The 20,637-nt window shown below is 61.2% G+C and overlaps 3 protein-coding genes across 5 annotated transcripts in view; 2 read left to right on the forward strand and 1 right to left on the reverse strand.

Annotated features, from left to right (window-relative positions):
* LOC103105463 (germinal-center associated nuclear protein-like) overlaps positions 1 to 11,938 on the forward strand; it is a 37,481-nt gene extending 25,543 nt beyond the window's left edge. The window contains exons 15-22 of the mRNA XM_056820168.1: positions 1,915 to 2,176; positions 3,668 to 3,765; positions 4,401 to 4,791; positions 5,300 to 5,533; positions 9,710 to 9,830; positions 10,267 to 10,455; positions 10,839 to 10,974; positions 11,586 to 11,938. Coding sequence (XP_056676146.1) covers positions 1,915 to 2,176; positions 3,668 to 3,765; positions 4,401 to 4,791; positions 5,300 to 5,533; positions 9,710 to 9,830; positions 10,267 to 10,455; positions 10,839 to 10,974; positions 11,586 to 11,744 — 1,590 coding nt within the window. The 3' untranslated portion in view covers positions 11,745 to 11,938. The remainder of the gene's footprint in view (positions 1 to 1,914; positions 2,177 to 3,667; positions 3,766 to 4,400; positions 4,792 to 5,299; positions 5,534 to 9,709; positions 9,831 to 10,266; positions 10,456 to 10,838; positions 10,975 to 11,585) is intronic.
* On the reverse strand, positions 11,685 to 19,751 carry YBEY (ybeY metalloendoribonuclease). Of its 2 annotated transcripts, XM_001365749.4 has the most exons (5): positions 19,634 to 19,751; positions 15,869 to 16,097; positions 14,296 to 14,427; positions 13,701 to 13,769; positions 11,685 to 13,054 (listed from the first exon to the last, which is right to left on the reverse strand). In XM_001365749.4, the coding sequence occupies exons 2-5, from the start codon at positions 16,076 to 16,078 to the stop codon at positions 12,965 to 12,967; spliced, it is 501 nt and encodes a 166-aa protein (XP_001365786.1). In that variant the 5' UTR covers positions 16,079 to 16,097; positions 19,634 to 19,751; the 3' UTR covers positions 11,685 to 12,964. The 2 variants fall into 2 exon arrangements, with proteins under 2 accessions (XP_001365786.1, XP_056676152.1); XM_056820174.1 differs by having other exon boundaries at positions 11,685 to 13,769.
* The window catches only part of MCM3AP (minichromosome maintenance complex component 3 associated protein), a 49,136-nt gene continuing 48,239 nt past the window's right edge, over positions 19,741 to 20,637 (forward strand). Inside the window, exon 1 of one of the 2 annotated variants that reach the window (XM_056820167.1) lies at positions 19,741 to 19,900. The gene's annotated coding sequence lies outside the window, so the exon portion shown is untranslated. The remainder of the gene's footprint in view (positions 19,901 to 20,637) is intronic. The other variant, XM_056820166.1, reaches the window with a different exon arrangement.

The raw sequence follows: 20,637 nt of genomic DNA on the forward strand, positions 1-20,637 counted from the left end.
GGGGTGTTATCAGTCCCTAGCACATTCCAGGGTATGGTAACTGGTTCTTCATTAACTTGACTGAAGGGGCTCTAGGGGCAGGGGGTCAGGGAGAAAATAGGTTCCTGGGCTGGTCCTTCAATTTCCTTCCCTCCCCTCCCTCCACCCTTCCCGCAGTCAACGTGTAATTTCATTGGGTATTACTTGTCTCCTTGATCAGAATCTATTTCCATGTTGTTGGTGTTTACATTAGGATGTTCATTTAGAGTCTCCATCCTAAGTCATGTCCCCTCGACCCATGTGATCAAGCAGGTGTTTTTCTTCTGGGTTTCTGCTCCCACAGTTCTTTCTCTGGATGTGGATACATTTTTTCTCTTAAGTCCCTCAGGATTGTCTTGGGTCATTGCATTACTGCTAGTAGAGAAGTCAGTTATATTCTATCGTGCTACAATGTATCCGTCTCTGTGTACAATGTTCTCCTGGTTCTGCTCCTCTTGCTCTGCATCACTTCCTGGAGGTTGTTCCAGTCTCCATGGAATTCCTCCACTTTATTATTCCTTTTAGCACAATAGTATTCCATCACTGACATATACCACAATGTGTTCAGCCATTCCCCCAATGGATGGGCATCCCCTCATTTTCCAATTTTTTGCCACCACAAAGAGCGCAGCTATGAATATTCTTGTACAGGTCTTTTTCCTTATTATCTCTTTGGGGTACAAACCCAACAGTGCTATGGCTGGATCAAAGGGCAGTCTTTTAGCGCCCTTTGGGCAGAGTTCCAAATTGGGTACAAGTGAGTCACCCCAGAAAGACTCAAACCTATACTAGAGAGGTCTGATGTGGCTGTTCTCCTCCCTGGGGCGACAGATCCCAGGTGGAGTCCCTGTGCACCCCAACAGGAGCCTCAAGCTCTATCCATTCAGGCCTCTGCTGAGCATGTCTTTGGGCCCCGAGAGCCCAGTTGAGGACCTTTGCTTGCAGGAAGGGCCTGAGAAATGCTCACAGTGTTGCTCGCTTCCTGGCTTCGCATTTAAGTTTCCTTTTGGGGGGACTTCCCTAGGCCTCCCTAGGGGCTCCGGCCTTTCCACCTCTCCTGACCAGCCTCTGGGTGCCAGCCGCTTTCAGAGTCCCCTGAAGAGCACCCAGGCTGGGGCAGAGCTCGGGTTCTATGCGCAGAGGGTGCCCTCTGGCAACCTGCCAGCGAGCCAGTGAGATGAAAAGGGAAGGCCGTGAGAGGCGACTGAGCCTAGTTGAGCCAGAAGGAGCAGAGCCCTTCCCATCCCTCCAAGGCGCCTGAAGCACAGGATGGTGCTGGGGCATTCACGGTGGAGGGCAGGAGGAGGGCTCCCCACATGGGGACTCCCTGAGCCTCTGTGTGAGACACCCCACCCCTAGATGGCTGTTTCCCTCCTTGGCTTTGAGCTGACTGTTTCTCTGGGCTGTTGTTAGTGGGAATGTCCCTGGCTGGGCTCCGGAGCGCAGGGATCCCTGCGGGAGTTAGGAGAGCGTCACTGCGGAGGAGAGCCTATGAAGTGGGCTGATTCAGAGGAAGGGACCAGAGCAAGGAAGGAGAAGCCAGTGCCGTTTCCATGTAGACTCTGCGTGCGGAGCAAATAGCAAAAAGGCAGCCTCTAAAGTCTCTGTACAAAATGGAGCCTCAGCCACCAAAACCAATTCTTCCATGCTCTTCTCTGGTGACTAGAAGCCTCACCTTCTGTCTTAGAGTCAGTCCTGTGAATCTGCCCCAAGACAGAAGAGCGGTAAGGGCTGGGCAATCTGGGGCAAGTGACTTGTCCAGGGCCACTCAGTGAGGAAGTGACTGAGGCCACATTTGAACCCAGGACCTCCCATTTCCAGGTCTGCTGCTCCACCCACTGCTCCCGGAAGGTTCTCATTGACAGAGAAGCTTCTGACTTGTATTTTCTTCTCTAGGTGGTAGATGGTCCTCTCAGTGATGAAGAGTTTGAGATGGCGAAGTCCCAGAAGGTTTTCTTTGGGACCAGCGGCCTCGTTCTCCTCTTACCATGCAGAGGGAGGAATGCAGGGGGGGCACAAAGCCAGCCTGCGTCCTGGCTCTCCGTGTGGCTGCAGCTGCGAAGGCTGCTTCTGTCTAGACCAGTCTCCCCGCTGATCCCACTTCTGGTACTTGTTCCCTTTCAAGGAGAAGAAATCCCAGAGAGAGAGGTGGAGGAAGGTAAGTGGGGCCCTTTGGCCCTCTGGCCACCTAGAGCTTCCTGACTGGCCCCTGCTGGCCCCCCGTCCTCTTCTCCCAGCCCTTGCTGGCCCAGAAAGGTTGGCTGGTGCATGACCTCGGGGTCTGAGGACCAGCCCTGCTAAGGCCAGGAACACGCCCCCCCCAGGCTGGATGGAAGAGGGTGGCTCTGGCGGGCAAGGCTGCTCTGAAACCCTGGAAACGGCCACCGGGCGAATTTTAGAGCTAGAGACGTGGCGCCTTCTGCGGGCATCCTGTCCCTCTCCCTGTCTCTCCGTCTCCGTCTCTGACTCTGTCTCTCTCTCTCTCCCTGTCTCTCTCCCTCCATCTCTCTCTCTCTCTCTCTCTCTCTCTCTGTCTCTCTCTCTCTCTCTCTCTGCCTCTCTCTCTCTGTCTCTCTGTCTGTCTCTCTGTCTGTCTCTCTGTCTCTCTGTCTCTCTCCTTCTCCCTCTCCCTCTCTCTCCTCTCTCTCTCTCTCTCTCTCTGCCTCTCTCTCTCTGTCTCTCTGTCTGTCTCTCTGTCTGTCTCTCTGTCTCTCTGTCTCTCTCCTTCTCCCTCTCCCTCTCTCTCCTCTCTCTCTCTCTCCTCTCTCTCTCTGTCTCTCTCTGTTTCTCTCCCTCCCTCTCTCTGTGTCTCTCCTTTGTCTCCCTCTCCCTGTCTCTGTCTCTGTCTCTCTCTCTCTGTCTCTACCCCCCCATCCCCCCCCTCCCCCGGCTGGTCTCTTTTTAAATCCTCACCTTCCGTCTTGGAGTCAATACTGTGTATTGGCTCCAAGGCAGAAGAGTGGTCAGGGCTAGGCCATGGGGGTCAAGGGACTTGGCCAGGGTCACCCAGCTGGGAAGTGTCTGAGGCCAGATTGGAACCCAGGACCTCCCGTCTCTAGCCTGGCTCTCCATGCATTGAGCCACCTTGCTGTCCGTGGCATCTTCTTCTCGACCACAAACACCTTCCAGCTTCTCTCAGTGTGGGCGCCGCTCCACACCGTCTCATCACTGTTCTCTGGGGCGGTCCTACACGCTCATGCTCTCTTGGTGTTACCTGGATGCCCGTGGCCTGCATGGTCTGCCCGCCAGCTCTTCTTCCCTGGTCCTTCGGGGCTTCACAGCTCTCTGAGGCTCCTTCGTGGCTGGCCACGAGTTCCCTCGTCCCGCGGCCCCCTTATGCGCCTCCACCGCCCACAGCTTTAAGTCACGGGGTCTGTCGTATGGAAAAGACACGGAACTAAGCCTTCTGACTCTTCTCCCCTCCTGTGCTTGGGAGCTGCCCTGAGGAAATCAAGCAAGAGGCCTGCAGTGCCAACGCGGGGCCGACAAGCAAGCACAAAAGGGAAAGGGAAACGTGCCGCGCCAGCCCAGCTGGGGGGCCTCATAGCTCTTAGTCTGCTCGGGCTGCGGAGGCCGCCATGCCTGGGACACGGGCACGGCTGCTGGGCTCAAGGTGGCCTCGTTCAGCGGCTCTTCCTTCTTTGCCAAGGTCTCCGGCTTCCCGATTTCATTGCCCGAGGACTGATTTCTGAGTACATGATCGTCGAGATTCCTGGGTTCCTGAGCAGCCTGGTGTGCAACCACCAGGTGAGAGGACATCCGGGGACCGTGACTAGCCACGGTCCCTGCAGAGATTCTGGGAGCCCCTGGAGCACTGGGGGCCTGGACGGATGGCTCTAGAGGGCCTGCCTTTGGAACAGCCACCCCCAGCCTCTTCTTCTGGGCCTACCCAAGATGGCGGCCAGTGGGATCTGATGGGAAGAGCCTGGGAGTCGGGCGTCAGGGCTCCCTCTCACCATCTGCGGATGTGGCCAAGGAGCATCCCAAGGGGGCAACCACTTTCTAAGTCAGGAGGCAAATAGGACATACAAGCAGAAGCAAAACTGGGGAGTCTGATGTCGGAGAGATGAAATGCCTCGAGTTAGTCTGTCTGTCTTTCTTTCTTTCCTTCTTCTTTCCTTTCCCTTCCTTCCCTCCCTTCCTCCCTCCCTCCCTCTTTTCCTCCCTCCCTCCCTTCTTTCCTTCCCTTCCTTCCTTCCTTCCTCCCTGTTTCCTTCTTTCCTTCCCTTCCTTCCTTCCTTCCTCCCTCCTTCCTTCTTTCCTTTCCTTCCTTCCTTCCTCCCTCCCTCCCTCCTCCCTCCTCCCCCCTCCCCCCTCCCTCCCTTCTTTCCTTTCTCACTTTTTCCCTGACGTGCTCCTCAGACCCCCCTTTCTCTGGCCAGCTCTCCAGGGCAGTGAGGTGGCTGGTGTCCTGCGCCCCCCGCAACCCTGGCCTGTGCTGCCAGACGCTGGCCCAGTTTGTGGAGGACGGCATCCAGCGAGAGTTCTACGAGCGCTTCTGCCACGACCAGAAGGAGAGGCGGCTGGCCAGGCTGCCTCCCCAAGAGCCGGGCGCCGTCGTGGCCCTGTACAACAGCGTCCTGGCCTTCCTGGCCGCGCTCATCTCAGCGGAGCGGCTGAGCCAGCTGTCTTGGCCGGACCCCGAGTTTGCCAGGGCCGGGGGCAGCCAGCTGCTCCCCCACCTCCAGTGGAACGAGCCGGCCCACCTGGCCTGGCTGAAGGCCGCCGTGCTGTCCTTCCAGATCCCGCCCATCGCCCTCCCGCCTTTGGATGGTACACAGCCCAGAGGGCCGGCCTCGGCCCGGCATCTTGGTCCGGGGGGCCGCGGGGGGGGGGGCGGTGACGTCTTCGCTAGTGCTGAGAACCCTCCCTGACTGAGAGAGGCTGGCCTCTCGCCCTGCCCACTCAGGGTCCTGAGGCCCCCCGCTGGGCTGGGCTTTCCCTGATGCCCTTGGTCCTAGTCCCCATTCTGTTGTCTGCCCTTAGACAGGGAGCTCACTACCACTCAGGCAGCCCCTTCCGCTCTGGGAAGCTCCCCTCCTAGTCTGCCCGTGAACGGGGGGCACCCCAGCAACAGCTCTTTGCCCGCCTTCTTCAGGCCGCCTTGGCGGCCTGCCTTCTGGTTTACACGGAGCCCCCCCGAGGGGGGCAGCCAGCTGGATCCAGGGGGCGGCCTCGCGCCTCTCCCTTCCGGATTTCGCCTCGGTGGGCTGATCCAGGCAGTGCCCGGCGCCTGCCCGCCGCCCCGCTCGGGGCCCCTAACGGGGGGCTCTCTTTGCAGCCCCCTGGAGCGCCGCCTGCAGCGGGGTTTTCCAGTACGCGGCCCAGATCCCCAGCTGCGGCCAGGCCTGGTACATCCTGCAGTCTGAGCTGGACAGCCTGCTGCACCGCTCCCTCCAGTCTGCGGGCAGGAAGCCGCGCCCCGCCTCGGACATCCCCTGGGACGGCGTCCTCTCGCTGTGCATCAACCACAGGCTGAGGGACTGGGCGCCCGCGGAGCTGCCGGCTGTGTCAGGTGTGCTGGGCCAGCGTGGGGAGGCCGGGGCCAGGGGGACGAGGCCCGCGGAGGCGGGGAGGGGGAGGCCGGGGCCAGGGGGACGAGGCCCGCGGAGGCGGGGAGGGGGAGGCCGGGGCCAGGGGGATGAGGCCCGCGGAGGCGGGGAGGGGGAGGCCGGGGCCAGGTGGGACGAGGCCCGCGGAGGCGGGGAGGGGGAGGCCGGGGCCAGGAGGCCCGTGGAGGTGGGGAGGACAGGGAGCCGGGGCCAGGCGGGAAGAGGCCCGCAGAGGCGGGGAGGACAGGGGAGCCGGGGCCAGGCGGGGAGAGGCCCGCGGAGGCGGGGATGGGGGAGGCGGGGGCCAGGCGGGACAAGGCCCGCGGAGGCGGGGAGGACAGGGAGGACAGGGAGGACAGGGAGCCAGGGCCAGGCGGGAAGAGGCCCGCGGAGGCAGGGAGGACAGGGAGCCGGGGCCAGGCGGGAAGAGGCCCGCAGAGGCGGGGAGGACAGGGGAGCCGGGGCCAGGCGGGGAGAGGCCCGCGGAGGCGGGGATGGGGGAGGCGGGGGCCAGGCGGGACAAGGCCCGCGGAGGCGGGGAGGACAGGGAGGACAGGGAGCCAGGGCCAGGCGGGAAGAGGCCCGCGGAGGCAGGGAGGACAGGGAGCCGGGGCCAGGTGGGGAGAGGCCCGCGGAGGCGGGGAGGGGGAGGCCGGGGCCAGGAGGCCCGTGGAGGTGGGGAGGACAGGGAGCCGGGGCCAGGCGGGAAGAGGCCCGCAGAGGCGGGGAGGACAGGGGAGCCGGGGCCAGGCGGGGAGAGGCCCGCGGAGGCGGGGATGGGGGAGGCGGGGGCCAGGCGGGACAAGGCCCGCGGAGGCGGGGAGGACAGGGAGGACAGGGAGGACAGGGAGCCAGGGCCAGGCGGGAAGAGGCCCGCGGAGGCAGGGAGGACAGGGAGCCGGGGCCAGGTGGGGAGAGGCCCGTGGAGGCGGGGAGGGGGGAGGCGGGGGCCAGGTGGGACGAGGCCCGCGGAGGCGGGGAGGGGGAGGCCGGGGCCAGGAGGCCCGTGGAGGTGGGGAGGACAGGGAGCCGGGGCCAGGGGGACGAGGCCCGCGGAGGCGGGGAGGACAGGGAGCAGAGGCCGGGGCCCTCTGCAAACAAGTGCATCCTTTTGGCCCTTTGCAGCCCTGAGGGTGGGAGAGGGGCCCCCTTTCCCCTCCCCATCTGTCTGCTCAGGGGGGCTCTCGGTCCCTCTGCTGACCTCATTCCCATGTTGCCGGCTGCCTCCTGGACACTTCTAAGTGGGTCTGAGGCGGCATCTCTGACCGGAGCTCCCCCCGTGGGACCGTCCCTGCTGTGGCCAAGGGCCCCTCCGGCTACAGCCCCTTCTCTTAGGCCACCCAGCCCGAGCCTGGGGCAGACCCTCCCCTCCCACCTCGGCTATGCTTGCAGAGGCCGCAGGTCTTTCCCGGTGCCTGTCCAGGGGCCTTCCCAAAGCCCGTGCCCCCCCGGCCCCCCTTTGGGAGCCCCTGAGCCCTCCTCCACCCCTCTGGGGGCCTTGGGCAGTGCCGGGGCTGCTGCCTGCCTCTGGCCAGCCGGCTGGGGGCTCAGGAGGCCTTCGGCCAGGCCCGCCTGCGTTCTGGTCCGACCGGGCTCCGGGGCGGGGCCAGGGAACCCAACGCCATTCGGAGCCTTTGTCCAGCGGGAAATCGCAGCCGAGGGTCCGACCGCTGGCTTAGAAACGAGCCCCCGTGCGCCTCTTGCCCTCCGAGGCCGCTCCTGGGCGCTCTGCCCACTCGGCGGAGCGGCAGCTTCCGAGGAGGCCGAGCCGCGGAGCTCCGGCGCGTTAGGCAGGCAGGCAGCGGCCCTTTGCCGGCCCCCGCTCGCCCCTGGTCGGGCTCCGGGTCATTCCCTTCGCAAGAGACGGAGAGAAGTCGAGCCAAGAAGGGGCAGTAGCGGGCAGCGTGGCGCGCCGCCATGGCCGCAGCAGCGGCCCCTCCCGGGCAGCGTCCCAAGTGGAGGCCCCCCGGCCGGGGGAGGGGCTGAGGGCACTCCCCAGTTCTGGGTCACAGACCCTGGGCAGATCTGGGCCGAGGGGTGCCGGTCCGGGCGTCGAAGACACCCAGAAGAGAGACTCCCAAACAGCCACGAGCAAGAGATGCCCCAATTTCTGTGGAATCTGCGCAGGCCAGACAGAGACAGTCAAGGGCAAAAACAAAAGCCCCGAGTGCGAGGGTGGGAGAAAACGCGGCCAGGTGGTCGGGGAATGGCAAAGGAGGAAGCGCTTCAAGGACCGGCAGACGACGTGGGGACGGAAAGTCCGCGGAGCCCCTCCCGGAAGAGGCAGCAAATGCGAAGCCCCTGCGTGTCCCCGCCCGAATGCGGAACTCCAGGAGAAAGGCTGTGGGCAGCCAGGAAGAGGATTCCCCCCCCCCCCCCCAGCCCTTCCAGGAAGATGCTGGGCCCAACGCTGAGATGCGAACATGGACAAGGGTTTCTGGTCAAGTGGGAGTGGCTGAGAAGGGCGTGGGGAGGGCAGGGAGAAGGCCCAGGCTGGGGCCTTGCTGGACAAAGCAGTCAGAGATGGCCCAGCGCCGCAGCCACTTCCGGGGCGAGCTGAGCTCTCTCTGAGAGGAGGCTTGGAGTGCACGGTCCGCCGTCCAGCCACAGGGAGAACCCAGGCTGCTGAGAGCTGGCAGGCCACTAGAGATTCCCAGTAAGGAGCCTCCTGGGGCGGAAGTCAGAGAAGCCCCCAGCAGCACCGGCAGGCGAGAAATGGGAAAAGCCACCATGCTGGAGAGGAGAGCGAGGAACGCGACGGTCAAGAAGCCAGAAGGTACAGGCTTACAGCCAAGCATAAACGACTGGGCAAAACGGGGTAGAATCACGGCTCTCTGGCGAAATAAGGGACTTCCAAGCTTTCTTAGTAAACATTCCAGGGCTGTGGAGAATCTCTGAAAGTCCGGATAAAAGGATCCATACTTGAGCAGCTTGGTGGGAAGCAGCGAACATACCGAGAGGAGGAAGACGTCCCTCCCCTCCTGGAACTTGCAAGGAGAGGGAGCTCCCCTCCACAAAAGGAAGGAGGAGCTAGCCCAAAGTGGACAGCTGGGGGAGGGAAGCTCTCCTTAAAGGGAGGAGTCTACGGCTCCAGCCCCCAATGGGAGAAGCCAAGCGTAGTAACCTACAAGCCGACTGGACCTTACAAAACGAGGCGGTTTCCCAATGGTGAGTTTCCTGGGCATGCGAAAGCCACCCAGGGTAGGGCCAGGTAGGAAACGAGAGGATGCCTGAAGAAAGGTAACCAGGAACAAAAACAGGATTAAAGCCTGAAGGAGGGTTCCAATATGGCGGACAAACTGAGCTCCCTCTGAGCCCTGTCATCGTCGGGGTTCAAAGAGTATGGAAATGGTTCCGTTATGCCTTGGAAAGGGAGGTCTGGGGAAAGGCATCCCCAAAATTGGGGTGCACACCCAAGCACAAACACCTAGAATTGGGTAGAGAAATACATTTTGTTCAGGGGGAGACGAGAGGAGACACAGCCGGGGGGCAGATTGAGGGAGAAACAGAGGCTCGACAAAAGAGACTCCAAGCTGAAAGGAAAACACTGAAGCTCCTTGTGAGGGGGTGAAGACTTGGAATCGGAGGGTGCCTCCTCGGGGGATGGATGAACAAGCGCCGCCCGTGGGGGCGAGAACCATGATTGTGCTAGAAGGACGAACGGTTTCCTGGGAACTTGGGGAGCCTGGGAGGAGCTGATGCAGGAGGGGGGGGCAGGCCCGGGACAAGGCGTGGGGAAGCCGTATGAACCCCAGCCAACACAATGACTCGCCTGGATTGCAGCGGGCTCATGAGGAAGCGTCGCACTTCCTTCTTCACAGAGGTGGAGGGCTCAGAGTGGGAATGGTGTTTTCAGCCAGTTTTCAGTGGTCCGAATCTTGGTGGCCCCATTTGGGCTTTCCTTGGCAAAGATGCCAGCCCGCCCGCCATTCCCTTCTCCGTCCAGGGTCACGTGGCTAGGGAGCGTCTGAGCGTGGGCTGGAGCTCACCAGAGGAGTCTTCCTGAGGGCGGGCCCGGAACTCTTCTGCACGCACCGCGTGTAGGTGTGCACGTGCGTGCAGGCCCGCAGCGCAGGGCTGGCTTCTCTTTCTTCCCTGGGACACTAGAATTGGGCGTTGTGCCCGTGCTGTGTTCGCAGGAGCTGTGAGCAACGACGGCCAGATGAACGTCTACTTTTATAAGGATCACTTACGTGACTTCGTCTGCCCGGTGTCATGGGAACAAGCCAGACTCCGGACGCAAAGGCAGAAATCGGAACGGTAAGGCTGCTCGGCTTCCTCCGAGGTTTGCGCGTCACAGCAGAATCTCTCGGCCCAGAGAAGGTCGCGCCCTGGGAAGGGAGGCAGCACGGCGGCCTTCAGAGCCTTCTCTGGGCCTCCGCGGTGGGCGAAGGCTCGCCGGAGCCCCTCGTGGGAGGAAGCGTTGGCCGGCTGACTGCCGAGGGCTGAACTCCCTTCTGTTGGCCCGTGAGGGGTCAAAGATTTGTCCAGGCACTCACCGAGCGGCCGTCCAGCAGGCGCTCACCGAGCGGCCGTCCAGCAGGTGCTCACGGCCTCTACGGGGGAGCCCAGCCCTTCGGGGGCAGCTGGGACCCCCGTCATTGCTAGCTCGCTTTCCTGTCTTTGGAACTGGCCCGTAGCGCGGCGCAGCATCGTTAACAGATCGCCAAAAGCCTCTCGTGGCTTTGCTTTCCAGGTCAGCCAGAGAACGGCTTCCATCTTGGAGGAGAAACATTGTGCAGGTGCCTCCGCCGGGCCCAGAGAGCGAGGCTGCCGCGGGCAGCGCCTGCTCTGCGGATCCCTGGGAGGCCGCCCCTTCGGGGCAGAAAGGCCTCCCGGAGCACCTCTTAACCAGGATCCAGACGGAGAAGGAAGAAAGCAAGAAGTAAGTGCACGGCCGAGGGCCCCGCAAGCCTGGGAAGCCGCCCCGAGGCCACGCACGTGCCCCGAGAGCGCCAGTGAGCCCTCCCTGGGCTTCTGCCGTGGAGCAGCCCTCAGCTTACTCCCCCGGGAGGAGGCCACAGCGATCTGCTAGCAAGACGCTTCCGGAGGGATAGCAGTGGGAAACGGGAGGGCTGAGGAAGGCTGGCTGGGGGCTCCCCTGGGTGCCTGTGGCCCTGCCCGGAGCTCGTTCCGGCTCCTCAGATGCCCGACGGGCCAACGCACTCGCTAACCTCCCCGACCTTGTCCTCCCTCGCCGCTTCCTGGGTGGGAACGTGGGCAAGCTGGGGAGCGTCCGCCGCCCATTCAGGCTGCCCTTGCCCGCAGGTTTGAGGACCGGCTGTGCTGCTGGCTGAGCGAGAAGGACCCCAGCCGCTGGGCGCCCTCCCGGCCTCCCCCGCTCAGCACCATGTCCCAGTCGATCGCCTCGGTGATGCGGTTCTCGGCGCTGGCCACCATGCAGGTACCCAGAGCTCTAGGATGGCAGGGCCGCCGCCGGGCGAAACGAGCCCCAGGCTGTCCTGCGCACAGGAGCTCGGCCCTCAGCCCCTTCCTAGTTGGGCCCCCCCGTCTGCCTTAGCCGTGGCACTCGGGGTTTGGAACGGGGCCGGGCTTCACGCGCTGGTTCTGGGCCCTGCCTGGGCATCCACCCTGGACATGGCAGCGGTCACTCACCACTCACTGTCCTGCCCCCGCCTGCCATCTTAACCGACAAATGACTGGTGATCCCTTCTGGCAAACAGGGTGCCAAGTCGGGCACCCCACAAGGCTCTCGGTGAGCCGCTGAATGCCCCGCTTCTCTCCCCCCAAGACACGGTCAGCCTTCTCTGACCGCAAACCCTGAGCAGCACAGTCCGTGCTTTAGCGCATGGTAAGGGCAGAAGTGGGGCTGGGGAGCCCTGGGGAGCCCTGCCTCCTCGCTCCACTGGAAAAGCAGGACAAAGCCCAGCCCTCCCGGTCTCCAAGGGGAAGATGGCGGGGGGACCGAGCTGGGAAGCCAGGGGTGCCTTGTGGGGGGCGGGCTGCCAGGCTCCGGGCTGGGCCAGAGCTCTCGTTGGCTCCTCCCCCTCTCAGCAGGCCGCGAGGATGGAAGCCGTCCCCTGTGGGGAGAAGGCGGACCCCTCCCTGTCAAAAAGACTGAGACACCTGGAAGAACTCATTCAGACCACCAAGAAGGAAGATGAGGTTTATAAGTTCCACCTGGCGACCCTGAGGGACTTGGGAGAACTCTGAGTTCAGCCCGGCCCAAGAACAAACAGCAGCCTGATGGCTTTGGAGAGGTCTTTCGCGCCGCGCCCCCCCCCCCCCCCCCCCCCAGCTGCTCTTGTTGTCCAGGTTTGTAGCTGAGGCAGCCCTGCTCCTGCCCAGTGTCAGCGCGGCCGGGAGGCTGGGCCCAGGTACAAAACAATAAAGCCAAGCTCACAAGCGCTGCTTGCGCCACGGCGCGCTCTGGCTCCAGTGATTTCCCAGGCGCCTTCTCTTCCCGGCACGATGGGGCTGACCCCCGCAGGCCCGGAAGAGCTCTGCTGGCCTCGGGCTTCTGGGTCCTCTGCGGCGCCTTTTAGCCACGAGCAGTCTTCTCAGCAGCCTCCACATCAGACCTTTTATCCCCAGCCCGGTAAGCTGGGTGCCAGGGCGCCCGCCTCGACTCCGCACCACCTTCAGGACCTGAGGAAAGGCCCCTCCCAGGCCACGGGGCCCAGTGAGGATTTCTTTGGTGACTGTGGTCAGCGGTGTGGGGGACGCCTGACAAGCAGGGTTCAAACAGGATTCCTCCCCGCTCAGGCTCTCGCGTGTTCTTTCCCTGTAGCAGAAGACACCTGGAAAGGTCTAAAAGGTCCTTGTCCACCTCTGGGGGCTCCCTCCAAGGCTGAGCCCCGGGCGATTCCCCGAGTCGGTGGCTGTCTTTTCCAGGAGGCTGGAGTGTGGCCCCTCCCTGGTCCCCACAGCCAATGGGCCACGCCAGGGGTGGACAATCCTGGGCGCCGCCCCGGTGGGGGCCTTCTCTGAAGTCAGAGAACTCCTTGGAGGACAGAGGCTTAGCGCCGGGGCTCACCTCTCTAGCCTAGGCCGGCCACCCCCGGGGCCTGCAGGGAGACTGACCAACTTCCTGGGCCGCCTTGCGAGCCTGTAGGAGCGAGCCAGTTGGGAGCCCCGCCAGCAGGGCTGGCCCATTCTCCTCCTTTTCCTGGTAGCCAGAGAGCGCGGGCCCGGCCTCTCCACTCTCTGGGCCCTTCAGTATGGATGGCCGGCCCTGGCCGGCAGGGTGCGAGCTGAGCCTTGCTGCCCCGCTGACTTCCCTCCTCGTCTCTCCTCCTTCCCTGCGGCTCTCAGCGCCAGCTGGAAGACCTGCCATCCCTGTCTCCGGTCGGGGCTCTCTGGCCATCGCGCTGGAGCTCCAGGCTGGGCGGCTTTCTTCGGGGCAGGGGCAGCAACGCACACCTGGGAGGGGCTTATCCAAAAAGGTTCTTGGTCAGGGGCTGCAGGCTGGTTCCGGCGACCCTGTTGAGCTCTTCCAGAGTGAGCTTCTCCTTCTGGAACATCTAAGGAGGAGACCAAAGACACTGGGTCAGGGGGCACAACGTCAGCCCTCTGGCTGGTGGGTCTGGAAGGCAGGCGCCACAGTGGCAGCCCATCTCTGACGGCCCCTCTGCTGGCGCCCCCCACAGGCTGGCCTTTCACCCAGGGAACGCCGTCTTCTCAGGATGAAGCTCTGGGACAGCTTCCAACCATTCTCCCCCAACCGGGCCTCTGTGGGCGACAGGACGCCCCAACGGATGGCCACGGCTGTTCCTGGAGCCAAAAAGGAAGTTCCTCCTTTCTCCCCGACTTCGGCCAGAATTTGAGACACATCGTGTGGCTCTTCCCCCTTTTGTCGGGAGTGTTTTCCTCGGATTCCCACTGCAGCCAGCGATAACACTGGTGACAACAGCCCTGGCAGGGAGGGGCACGGCAGATGAAGTGCCAGGCCTAGGGACGGGAGGTCTCGAGTTCAAATCTGCCCTCCACTGCTTCCTAGATGGGGGACCCTGGGCAAGCCATTGAACCCCGAGCGCCTAACCCTCGCCACAGTGGTAAGGGTGAGAGCTCACGCACACGCACGCCACGAGGCCTTGGCCGGAGAAGGAGCCATATGGCCAGCACCAGACCATGCCTGGAAGGGTGGGACGCGGGCAAACCATCCCCTACCTCTCGCCATTCTGCCGCCGTGTTGTGCTTGTACCCGAGCAAGTGGCAAAGCCCGTGAGCTGCCGTCACCTGTCAAAGAAAGGCAAAGGCCTCCGCTGGGCCCCACGCAGGCAGGCTCCAATCCGCCTGTCATCCGAGGGCAGAGCAGGGTGTGGAGGCCAAGGCGAGGCTTTCCTCCAGTACCCCCACCCCACCCTCCCCACTGGCCCACTGTGAGGCCCGAGGCCAGGCCTCCGCAGCACCTAGAGCGTGGCCCAGGGACAGCCCGCATCCCCCTCGTCTCGGGGGCAGCAGGGTGGCGCAGCGCTCGGGGCATCCTCTTTCCCCATCACTCTGTGACTGCCAAGGCAGCCTTCTGGGCCGCACAACCTTGACGTTACCCTCCTCTCCTGTCTCGCCCTCGCCACCCTCACCTCCCCCTGGACAACAGCGGCCTCCCAGCCTCACGCTGCTCCCTGAACCCGCTGTGTTTGGCCCCCAAATGGCTGCCAGTCTCCCAGCTTCCAGAAGCTGCCTGCTGATTGCAGGTCAGCTAGGGGTGCCTGGGAAGGCTGGTCTCCCTCTTCCCTCCCGTGGCCGGCGGGTCCCCACTGACCGTCAGAATGTCGTAGTAGTTTTCGCCATTCTCCTGGCACTGATGGAAGATGTACTCGACCCCCAGGAAGATATCTCCCAAGTTGAGGTCATCTGGGCATTCGGGCTGCGGCACTGCCCCCGCCCTCAGGTCCTGCCGAAGGGGACACGCGCGGTGAGGACGTCACCTCCTCAGCTCTGGGGAGGCCGCTCTGACCTAGCCCCAGTGGCTGGGGGGCCATTAGTAGGTCTCCTGACGGTGCTGAGCCCCACTTTCCTCCCATGAGGGCTGGGAGGTGCCTTGGGGGTCTTTCCCCTTCCCCAGGCCTCCATCGAGTAAAGGGCTGGATGTCCACTCGAGCTCTTTTGCTTCCTCATTTCTGCTCCCACCATTGGGTGGAGCAGCCTCAGAAGGTCATTCTGAGGAAGATTCCTCAGGGTTCCATAAGCCCTGCAGAGGGGGCCCTGGGCTCACACAGGGAGGTCCCACACCCTTCCCCACGTCCCTGGGGGCGCCATCGGTGGTCATAGGAGAAGCATATTCTGTTCAAGGGGGAGCCCCGACTTTCACTAACGACCACTCAAGGCAAGCTGAAAGGCCTTCATTTCTCCTTCCTAATCTCTGGGCCTGGGCCTGCCTGTGGAACGGAGGTGGAACCTCAGCAATTCTGTCAGAATGCAAAAAAAAAAACCCATTGAATAATGGAGAGGGAAGCCTGAAGAAACCAGCTGGGCAAGAGCTCGGAGAGCAGCAGGCCAACCCTGGCCAGGAGCTGCTGATTTCAGCCTGGCCCCTCGTCTCCTCCCGCATTCTCTGCCTGTCTTTTCTCCTTGAGGCTGGATGCTTGGGGACAAAACTCAAGGCAACCCAGCAGAAGCAGGAACGGGAAATGGGACTCCCAGGTAAGGAATCACCTGCAGGCCGATGGGCCCCCTCCCTGAAGCCTCCTCATCTTGGGCACGACATCACCAGAGAGAAGAGCCAGATTGGGGGTCACAGAAGAACGTCCTTCTTGCCCCTCTGATTCCTGGCCAGCTCTTCACTCCGTGACCCCCTTGCCAGCTGTCCCCCCCCCCCCCACGCACTCCCCTTGCCAGCTGTCCCCCCCCACGCACTCCCCTTGCCAGCTTTAGGGGCTGACTTTTTCCTTCCACCCAGCCCCTGCTGGCCATGTTGCAGTGCCCCCCCCCCCCCCCCCCCCGTCCTGCTCTCTGGGTCCCAGTGGAGCAAGGACAATTAACCCCTCTTCTGCCCAACAGACTCTCAACGGCAGCTCCCATGCCCCCGGAGTCTTCTCTTCTCCAGGCTGAACAGGGCTGGTTCCCTCCTCCTGGGACAGACTTTGAAGCCTCTGGACACCCTGGTTTCCTGCCTCTGCTGGGCCCTCCAGCTGTGGCCCGACCAGGGTAGAGGCTGCATCAGGTTCCCCCATCATGCTTCTGGAGCAACCTCTCCCTTAAGAGAGACCCCGAGGGTGCAGACATGACTGCTTCACCACCACTATCAGTCCCTGAAACGAGGAACTGCTTTTCTTTGAAGCTAGGGCCCTGGTGGTGGAATCTGGGCTCTGGCAGCTGGCGGGAAGCTCCTTTACCTCATGAAAAGGAAAGGAAAGCACGTCAGTAGGACCGTGTGCTTGTCGGTAGATCCTATTAAGCCGCTGGATGCCCTGGTTGTCCACACAGACCACGCCCAGGTCAAAGCGCCGGATGCCCAGGATGTGCCGCAGGAGCTCAATTCGGGCCCGAAGGGGGGCCCTCCGCAGGGGAATGGCGCTCTGGAGGTTCCGGAGTAGAAGGCTCATCTTGAGGACCCCACAGAAGCTGCGAAGCACACGTGGACACACGTATTAGTTAGAACAAAAAGTGATAACACAGCCTCCCAACAACACCCTGACACAGTCTCTTTGGCTGGGATACTGCCTATGGTTTGAGGTTCCTGATAAGAAAGGGATGACGGTCTCTGGCCAGGAACAGGTTTTCTAGGCAGAGACTAGATGCGAGGCTGAAAAGTCAGCTTTGGCCAAGCCGGGGGTCAGCTTATTCTAAACCTGAGCTCTGGACCATGCCCATCACAGCTCAGCTCGAGGGGGTCCAAGACCTTGGGATGAACATACTGCTCTGACTATGAAAACCCCACCACTAGACTGATACCTTGGCCTTGACCCCAGAGTCCTTTCCCATTTTTCTCTCTGCTGAATCTTCCCCTTTGACTAAACCAAACAAATCAGTGAAAACCTCTGGGGCTTGGGAAACCCTGCCTGGCACCTTGGATGATCACCGCTCCTGGTGGCCCCCTCCTCTCTGCCAGGAGCACTCCCCATTAATGGTGCCTCAGCTCCTTCTGTGTTTCCTCTAAGTCAGGGCCCCGCCCTCTTGGACATAGCCTTCATTTCCAGTTGTCTGTCTTGTTCTGTGTGAATTCCTGTGAGCCTGCCCACTTCAGTGAAGGAGTCACCTCCATTCCTTCTTCCTGTACGTGAATATTTCACGACAGTCCAATCACAGGCTTCTCCTTCCTCGTTCCCCAACAGAAGAGTTCCTAGGAATATCTGGGGATGCACTGGCCTTGGTTTTGGTCTCTGACTTCCTTGGAGCATGATATGCCTAGTAATCGGGCCCAAGTTGAAGGTCTCTTGCCATGCAGAATTCCCAGCTCAGATCCTGGCCTGGGCCCCTTGATGCGCCTGCCACCTCACAGCAACCACCACCAATGACCGATGATGACTTTTGTCACTTTCCTCTGTGCCAACAAGCCTGGATGTGGCACCTCAGAGTTTTAAAAACGTGCCTCTTTTCTAGTGGCTTGGAGGCTTGCAGGGATTAAATTTATGGTGGACTAAATATAAGAGAATGTGGTCACTGGTTACAAAAATTAATACAGCTCAAGTCAAAATGACTTTTAGCAGCTTTATTTACAAAAAAGAGAGGGAAAGAGTGAAAGTAGAGAAATGTGTAAGAGGGTAGAGTAAGATATCTAACCCGACACTAAATATTTGCCTCAGTCCCTGGCTAAACCCAGGCAGGACTATTTGTCCTCAGCTGGAGGGCCCAGTGGTGAATAAAACAAGGGTCCCACACATGTGGCCTCCTCCAAGAAGGAGAGGCCTCTCCAGAAACTAAGCTCTCTAGAAGTAAGGAAAGGAGTCAGCTTTTCACTCACCCAAGTCATAGTTCCACGTTGCAGTCCTAGTTCAAGATCCTTCAAGAGCTCAAAGACTTCACAAAGACCTCCTGACAGGAAGTTTAAGCCCTCTTAAAAGACCTTTTTAACATCACTTCCTGTCCCTTCCTCCCCTTTATGGGGACCAATTATAGTCTAAATTTGCTTAACACTGCCCAGGGGGAAGTCAGTTGCTTCTGGAGGTGTATCTAACATTTGTAAGTGGTTTGTGAACCTCCCCTACTTAATGTTAAGTAGGGGTGTCTTTGCTTTTGGATGACTAAATTTAAAAATAGGCAAAGGGGGCAGCTGGGTAGCTCAGTGGATTGAGAGTCAGGCCCAGAGGCAGGAGGTGCTGGGTTTCAAACTGGCCTCAGACACTTCCTAGCTGTGTGCTCCTGGGCAAGTCACTGAAGCCTCAGTGCCTAGCCCTTACTGCTCTTCTGCCTTAGAACCAATATATAGTATTGATTCTAACATGGAAGGTAAGGGCTTTAAAAAAACCCTACCCTAAACCTCCCTCACCCAAATAAAAATAGGCAAGGGGAGAGTCAATCCCATCTTCACAGGCTGCAGGCACGTCTTCTCTGATGACTTTGACCCCTTCAACCCTGAGGAACGGTTCTAACTGCCTAGAGCTTTTTATGGGCTCAAATGCAATCCCTGTTCAGATCTTTGTTTCCTCTTAGAGGTCAATAGTCAGGCATCTGCAGAGATCTTTGGGAATCTTTGTACAAGGCAGTGAACAGGCTTGTCTGTGGCACAAATGCAGGAGATGTCATACATGCCTCTCTCCCTCTCTGGTACAGTTTAGTGCTTTTAACTTGCTAAAAACCTTTTTCCAAACAAGAAAAACCAAAGCATGGCCCAGAGAGACAGAGGCTGTAAATGAGAGGCGGCGTAAGCAGGACAGGCTTTAGCTGGTGTCCTCTCGGTGCCCACTCTCCGCCAAAACCCTGACTTCACACTTCGCGCCCTCCTCTCTCCTTTGCCATCTTCCCCTCAAATCTCTTTTGCTCCTATCGCTGACCAAGGTTCTTCTCATCCCCAGACCGACCCCCCTCATCCCTTCCTGGGTTCTCTAGCAGACTGCCATGAGGGAACATGGTGGATGGAGTCGGGGAGACTTGAGTTCAAATCCAGCTTCAGACGCTGCATAGGCTGTGTGACCTAGGCATATTCTCTCCCCTGCTGAACTGTGGATTCATTCAGAAAAGGGAGTTTTGACTTTTCCTTGTGCCTACAGGCCTCTGGCCAGGTTGCAGTGGGGGCTTCTACATGTTTGCTGATTTGAGGCCTCCCCTCTTGGTAGAGCTCCTGCCCATGCCCACTTATGGACATCTGGGTTCCTGATGGTTGGTACCACGTTCTGCCTCTCTGGTACAGCTGGGGTTTGGCATGGCCTGGAACCCAGTGGGGGCTTGCTGACTCAAGGTCTTCCTTCTTGAGAGAGCTCCTGCCTGTGCTCAGTTATGGCTGTGCAAGCTCCTCTTGATGGTTGGCATCATGTCCTGCCTCCCTGGCACACCTGGTGTTTGGCACAGGTCTGGCACACAGTGGAGGTTTCTATTTGTTTGCTTGCTTGACTAGACTCTGATCCCCCAGCTCCTGCCTGTGCCCACTGTCAGATATGAAGGCTCCTCCTGATGGTTGGCACCATGTTCTGCCTCCCTGGCACACCTGGTGTTTGGCACAGGTCTGGCACACAGTGGAGGTTTCTATTTGTTTGCTTGCTTGACTAGACCCCGATCCCCCAGCTCCTGCCTGTGCCCACTGTCGGATATGAAGGCTCCTCCTGATGGCTGGCACCATGTTCTGCCTCCCTGGCACACCTGGTGGTTGGCACAGGACTGGCACACGGCTGCCCAGCAGATTCATACCCAGGGGCCCTGGGCTGCCTCTCCAAAAGGGCGCAATGGAAGCTCAGGCTGCCTACGCCCCAGTCGGCATTCAGACACTCGGAAGCCCGGGGCGCTCGGGCCAGAGCCCAGGCTCCCTCTTCTTCCAGGGCCCGGGCAACGGACCCGCCCCCAGAGTTCCTCAGGCAGGCTCCGGAGCGGCGGTCTGGCAGGCAGCCTCCTCGCAATCGCCCGGCCCCCTTGAACAACTGGCGGCGGCGGCACAGGATGGGGAAGCAGGCCCCTCCCCTTCGTGGCCCTTGGAGAAGTCCTACCAGGCTGGGCCTCAGTTTACTTACCTGCGAAGGGGGTGGACTGGCCTCAGTCCTCCCTTGGGTCTGCAGCGCCTCCGTAGGGGCTCCGGGAGGCACGCTCACGCAGCGGACGCAGGCACGCCCCCTGACGCACAGCACGCGGCGCACGCGCGAACTTGACTTCCGCGCGCGGCCGGAAGCGCCTTCAGTCCGTCCTTGTTTACAGCCCGCCGGGGCTGTCGGCTCTTCGGCCTCTTCATCCTTTTCCTCTCTGGCTTCGGATTCGAGCCCTTGTCTTCTTTTTACGATTGCGTGAGTACTGACAGGGGGCATTGGCAGGGCCTCCCCACCTTACAGGCAGGGAAATTGAGGCCAGGGCGGGGTCTTGGCCTGTCCACAGCAGCGCTGGGCCCCCTCGGCGACAGACAAACGGATGGGTGGATGGAGACCGGGTCTCCCCACCTTCTCCGCCGCCCCATTGTGCGGGATGGAAGACCGAGACCGGGGCGGGGGTGGGGCAGGACCTGCCCGGGACTTGAGACTGGGCCGTTTCATAGCCTGGGAAACCTCATTGTACAGACGGGGAAACTGAGGCAAGGAGGACGTGCCCGGGGTTACAAGTCTGCCGGGGAGCGCAACGCGGAGAGGGAATAGAGGGGTGGGCAGGACGGACTGTGTAAAGTGGTGAGGGCAAAGGCGCCGATGGGGGTCGGAAGACCAGGAGGAGAATCCCGGGTTCATCTCAGTCACGTGGGACCCCCTCTCGAGCTGCCTGGGAGTGGGGACCCGGCTTGGTGTTCCCTGAACGCCCCCCTCCCCAGGCTCCCAGAGCCACCGCTGGGGGGTGGGCAGGCCTAGGGGTGCCGCCCCCATATCCCGAGAACCGCTCTGCCGCGGGGATGGGTCCCTTCACAGAACAGCATCCAGGGGTCCAGGAAGGCAGGGGGTGGGGAGACACCCGCCACAGTGGTCTGGGGCGGTAAGGGGGGCCTCTCAGCCCTTTGAGACTTTGCTGCTGCGGGATGGGGCCCAAGTTGCTAGGCTGCCCC

The sequence above is a fragment of the Monodelphis domestica genome, chromosome 2 (genome assembly GCF_027887165.1).
Source record: "Monodelphis domestica isolate mMonDom1 chromosome 2, mMonDom1.pri, whole genome shotgun sequence".
NCBI lineage: Eukaryota > Metazoa > Chordata > Mammalia > Didelphimorphia > Didelphidae > Monodelphis > Monodelphis domestica.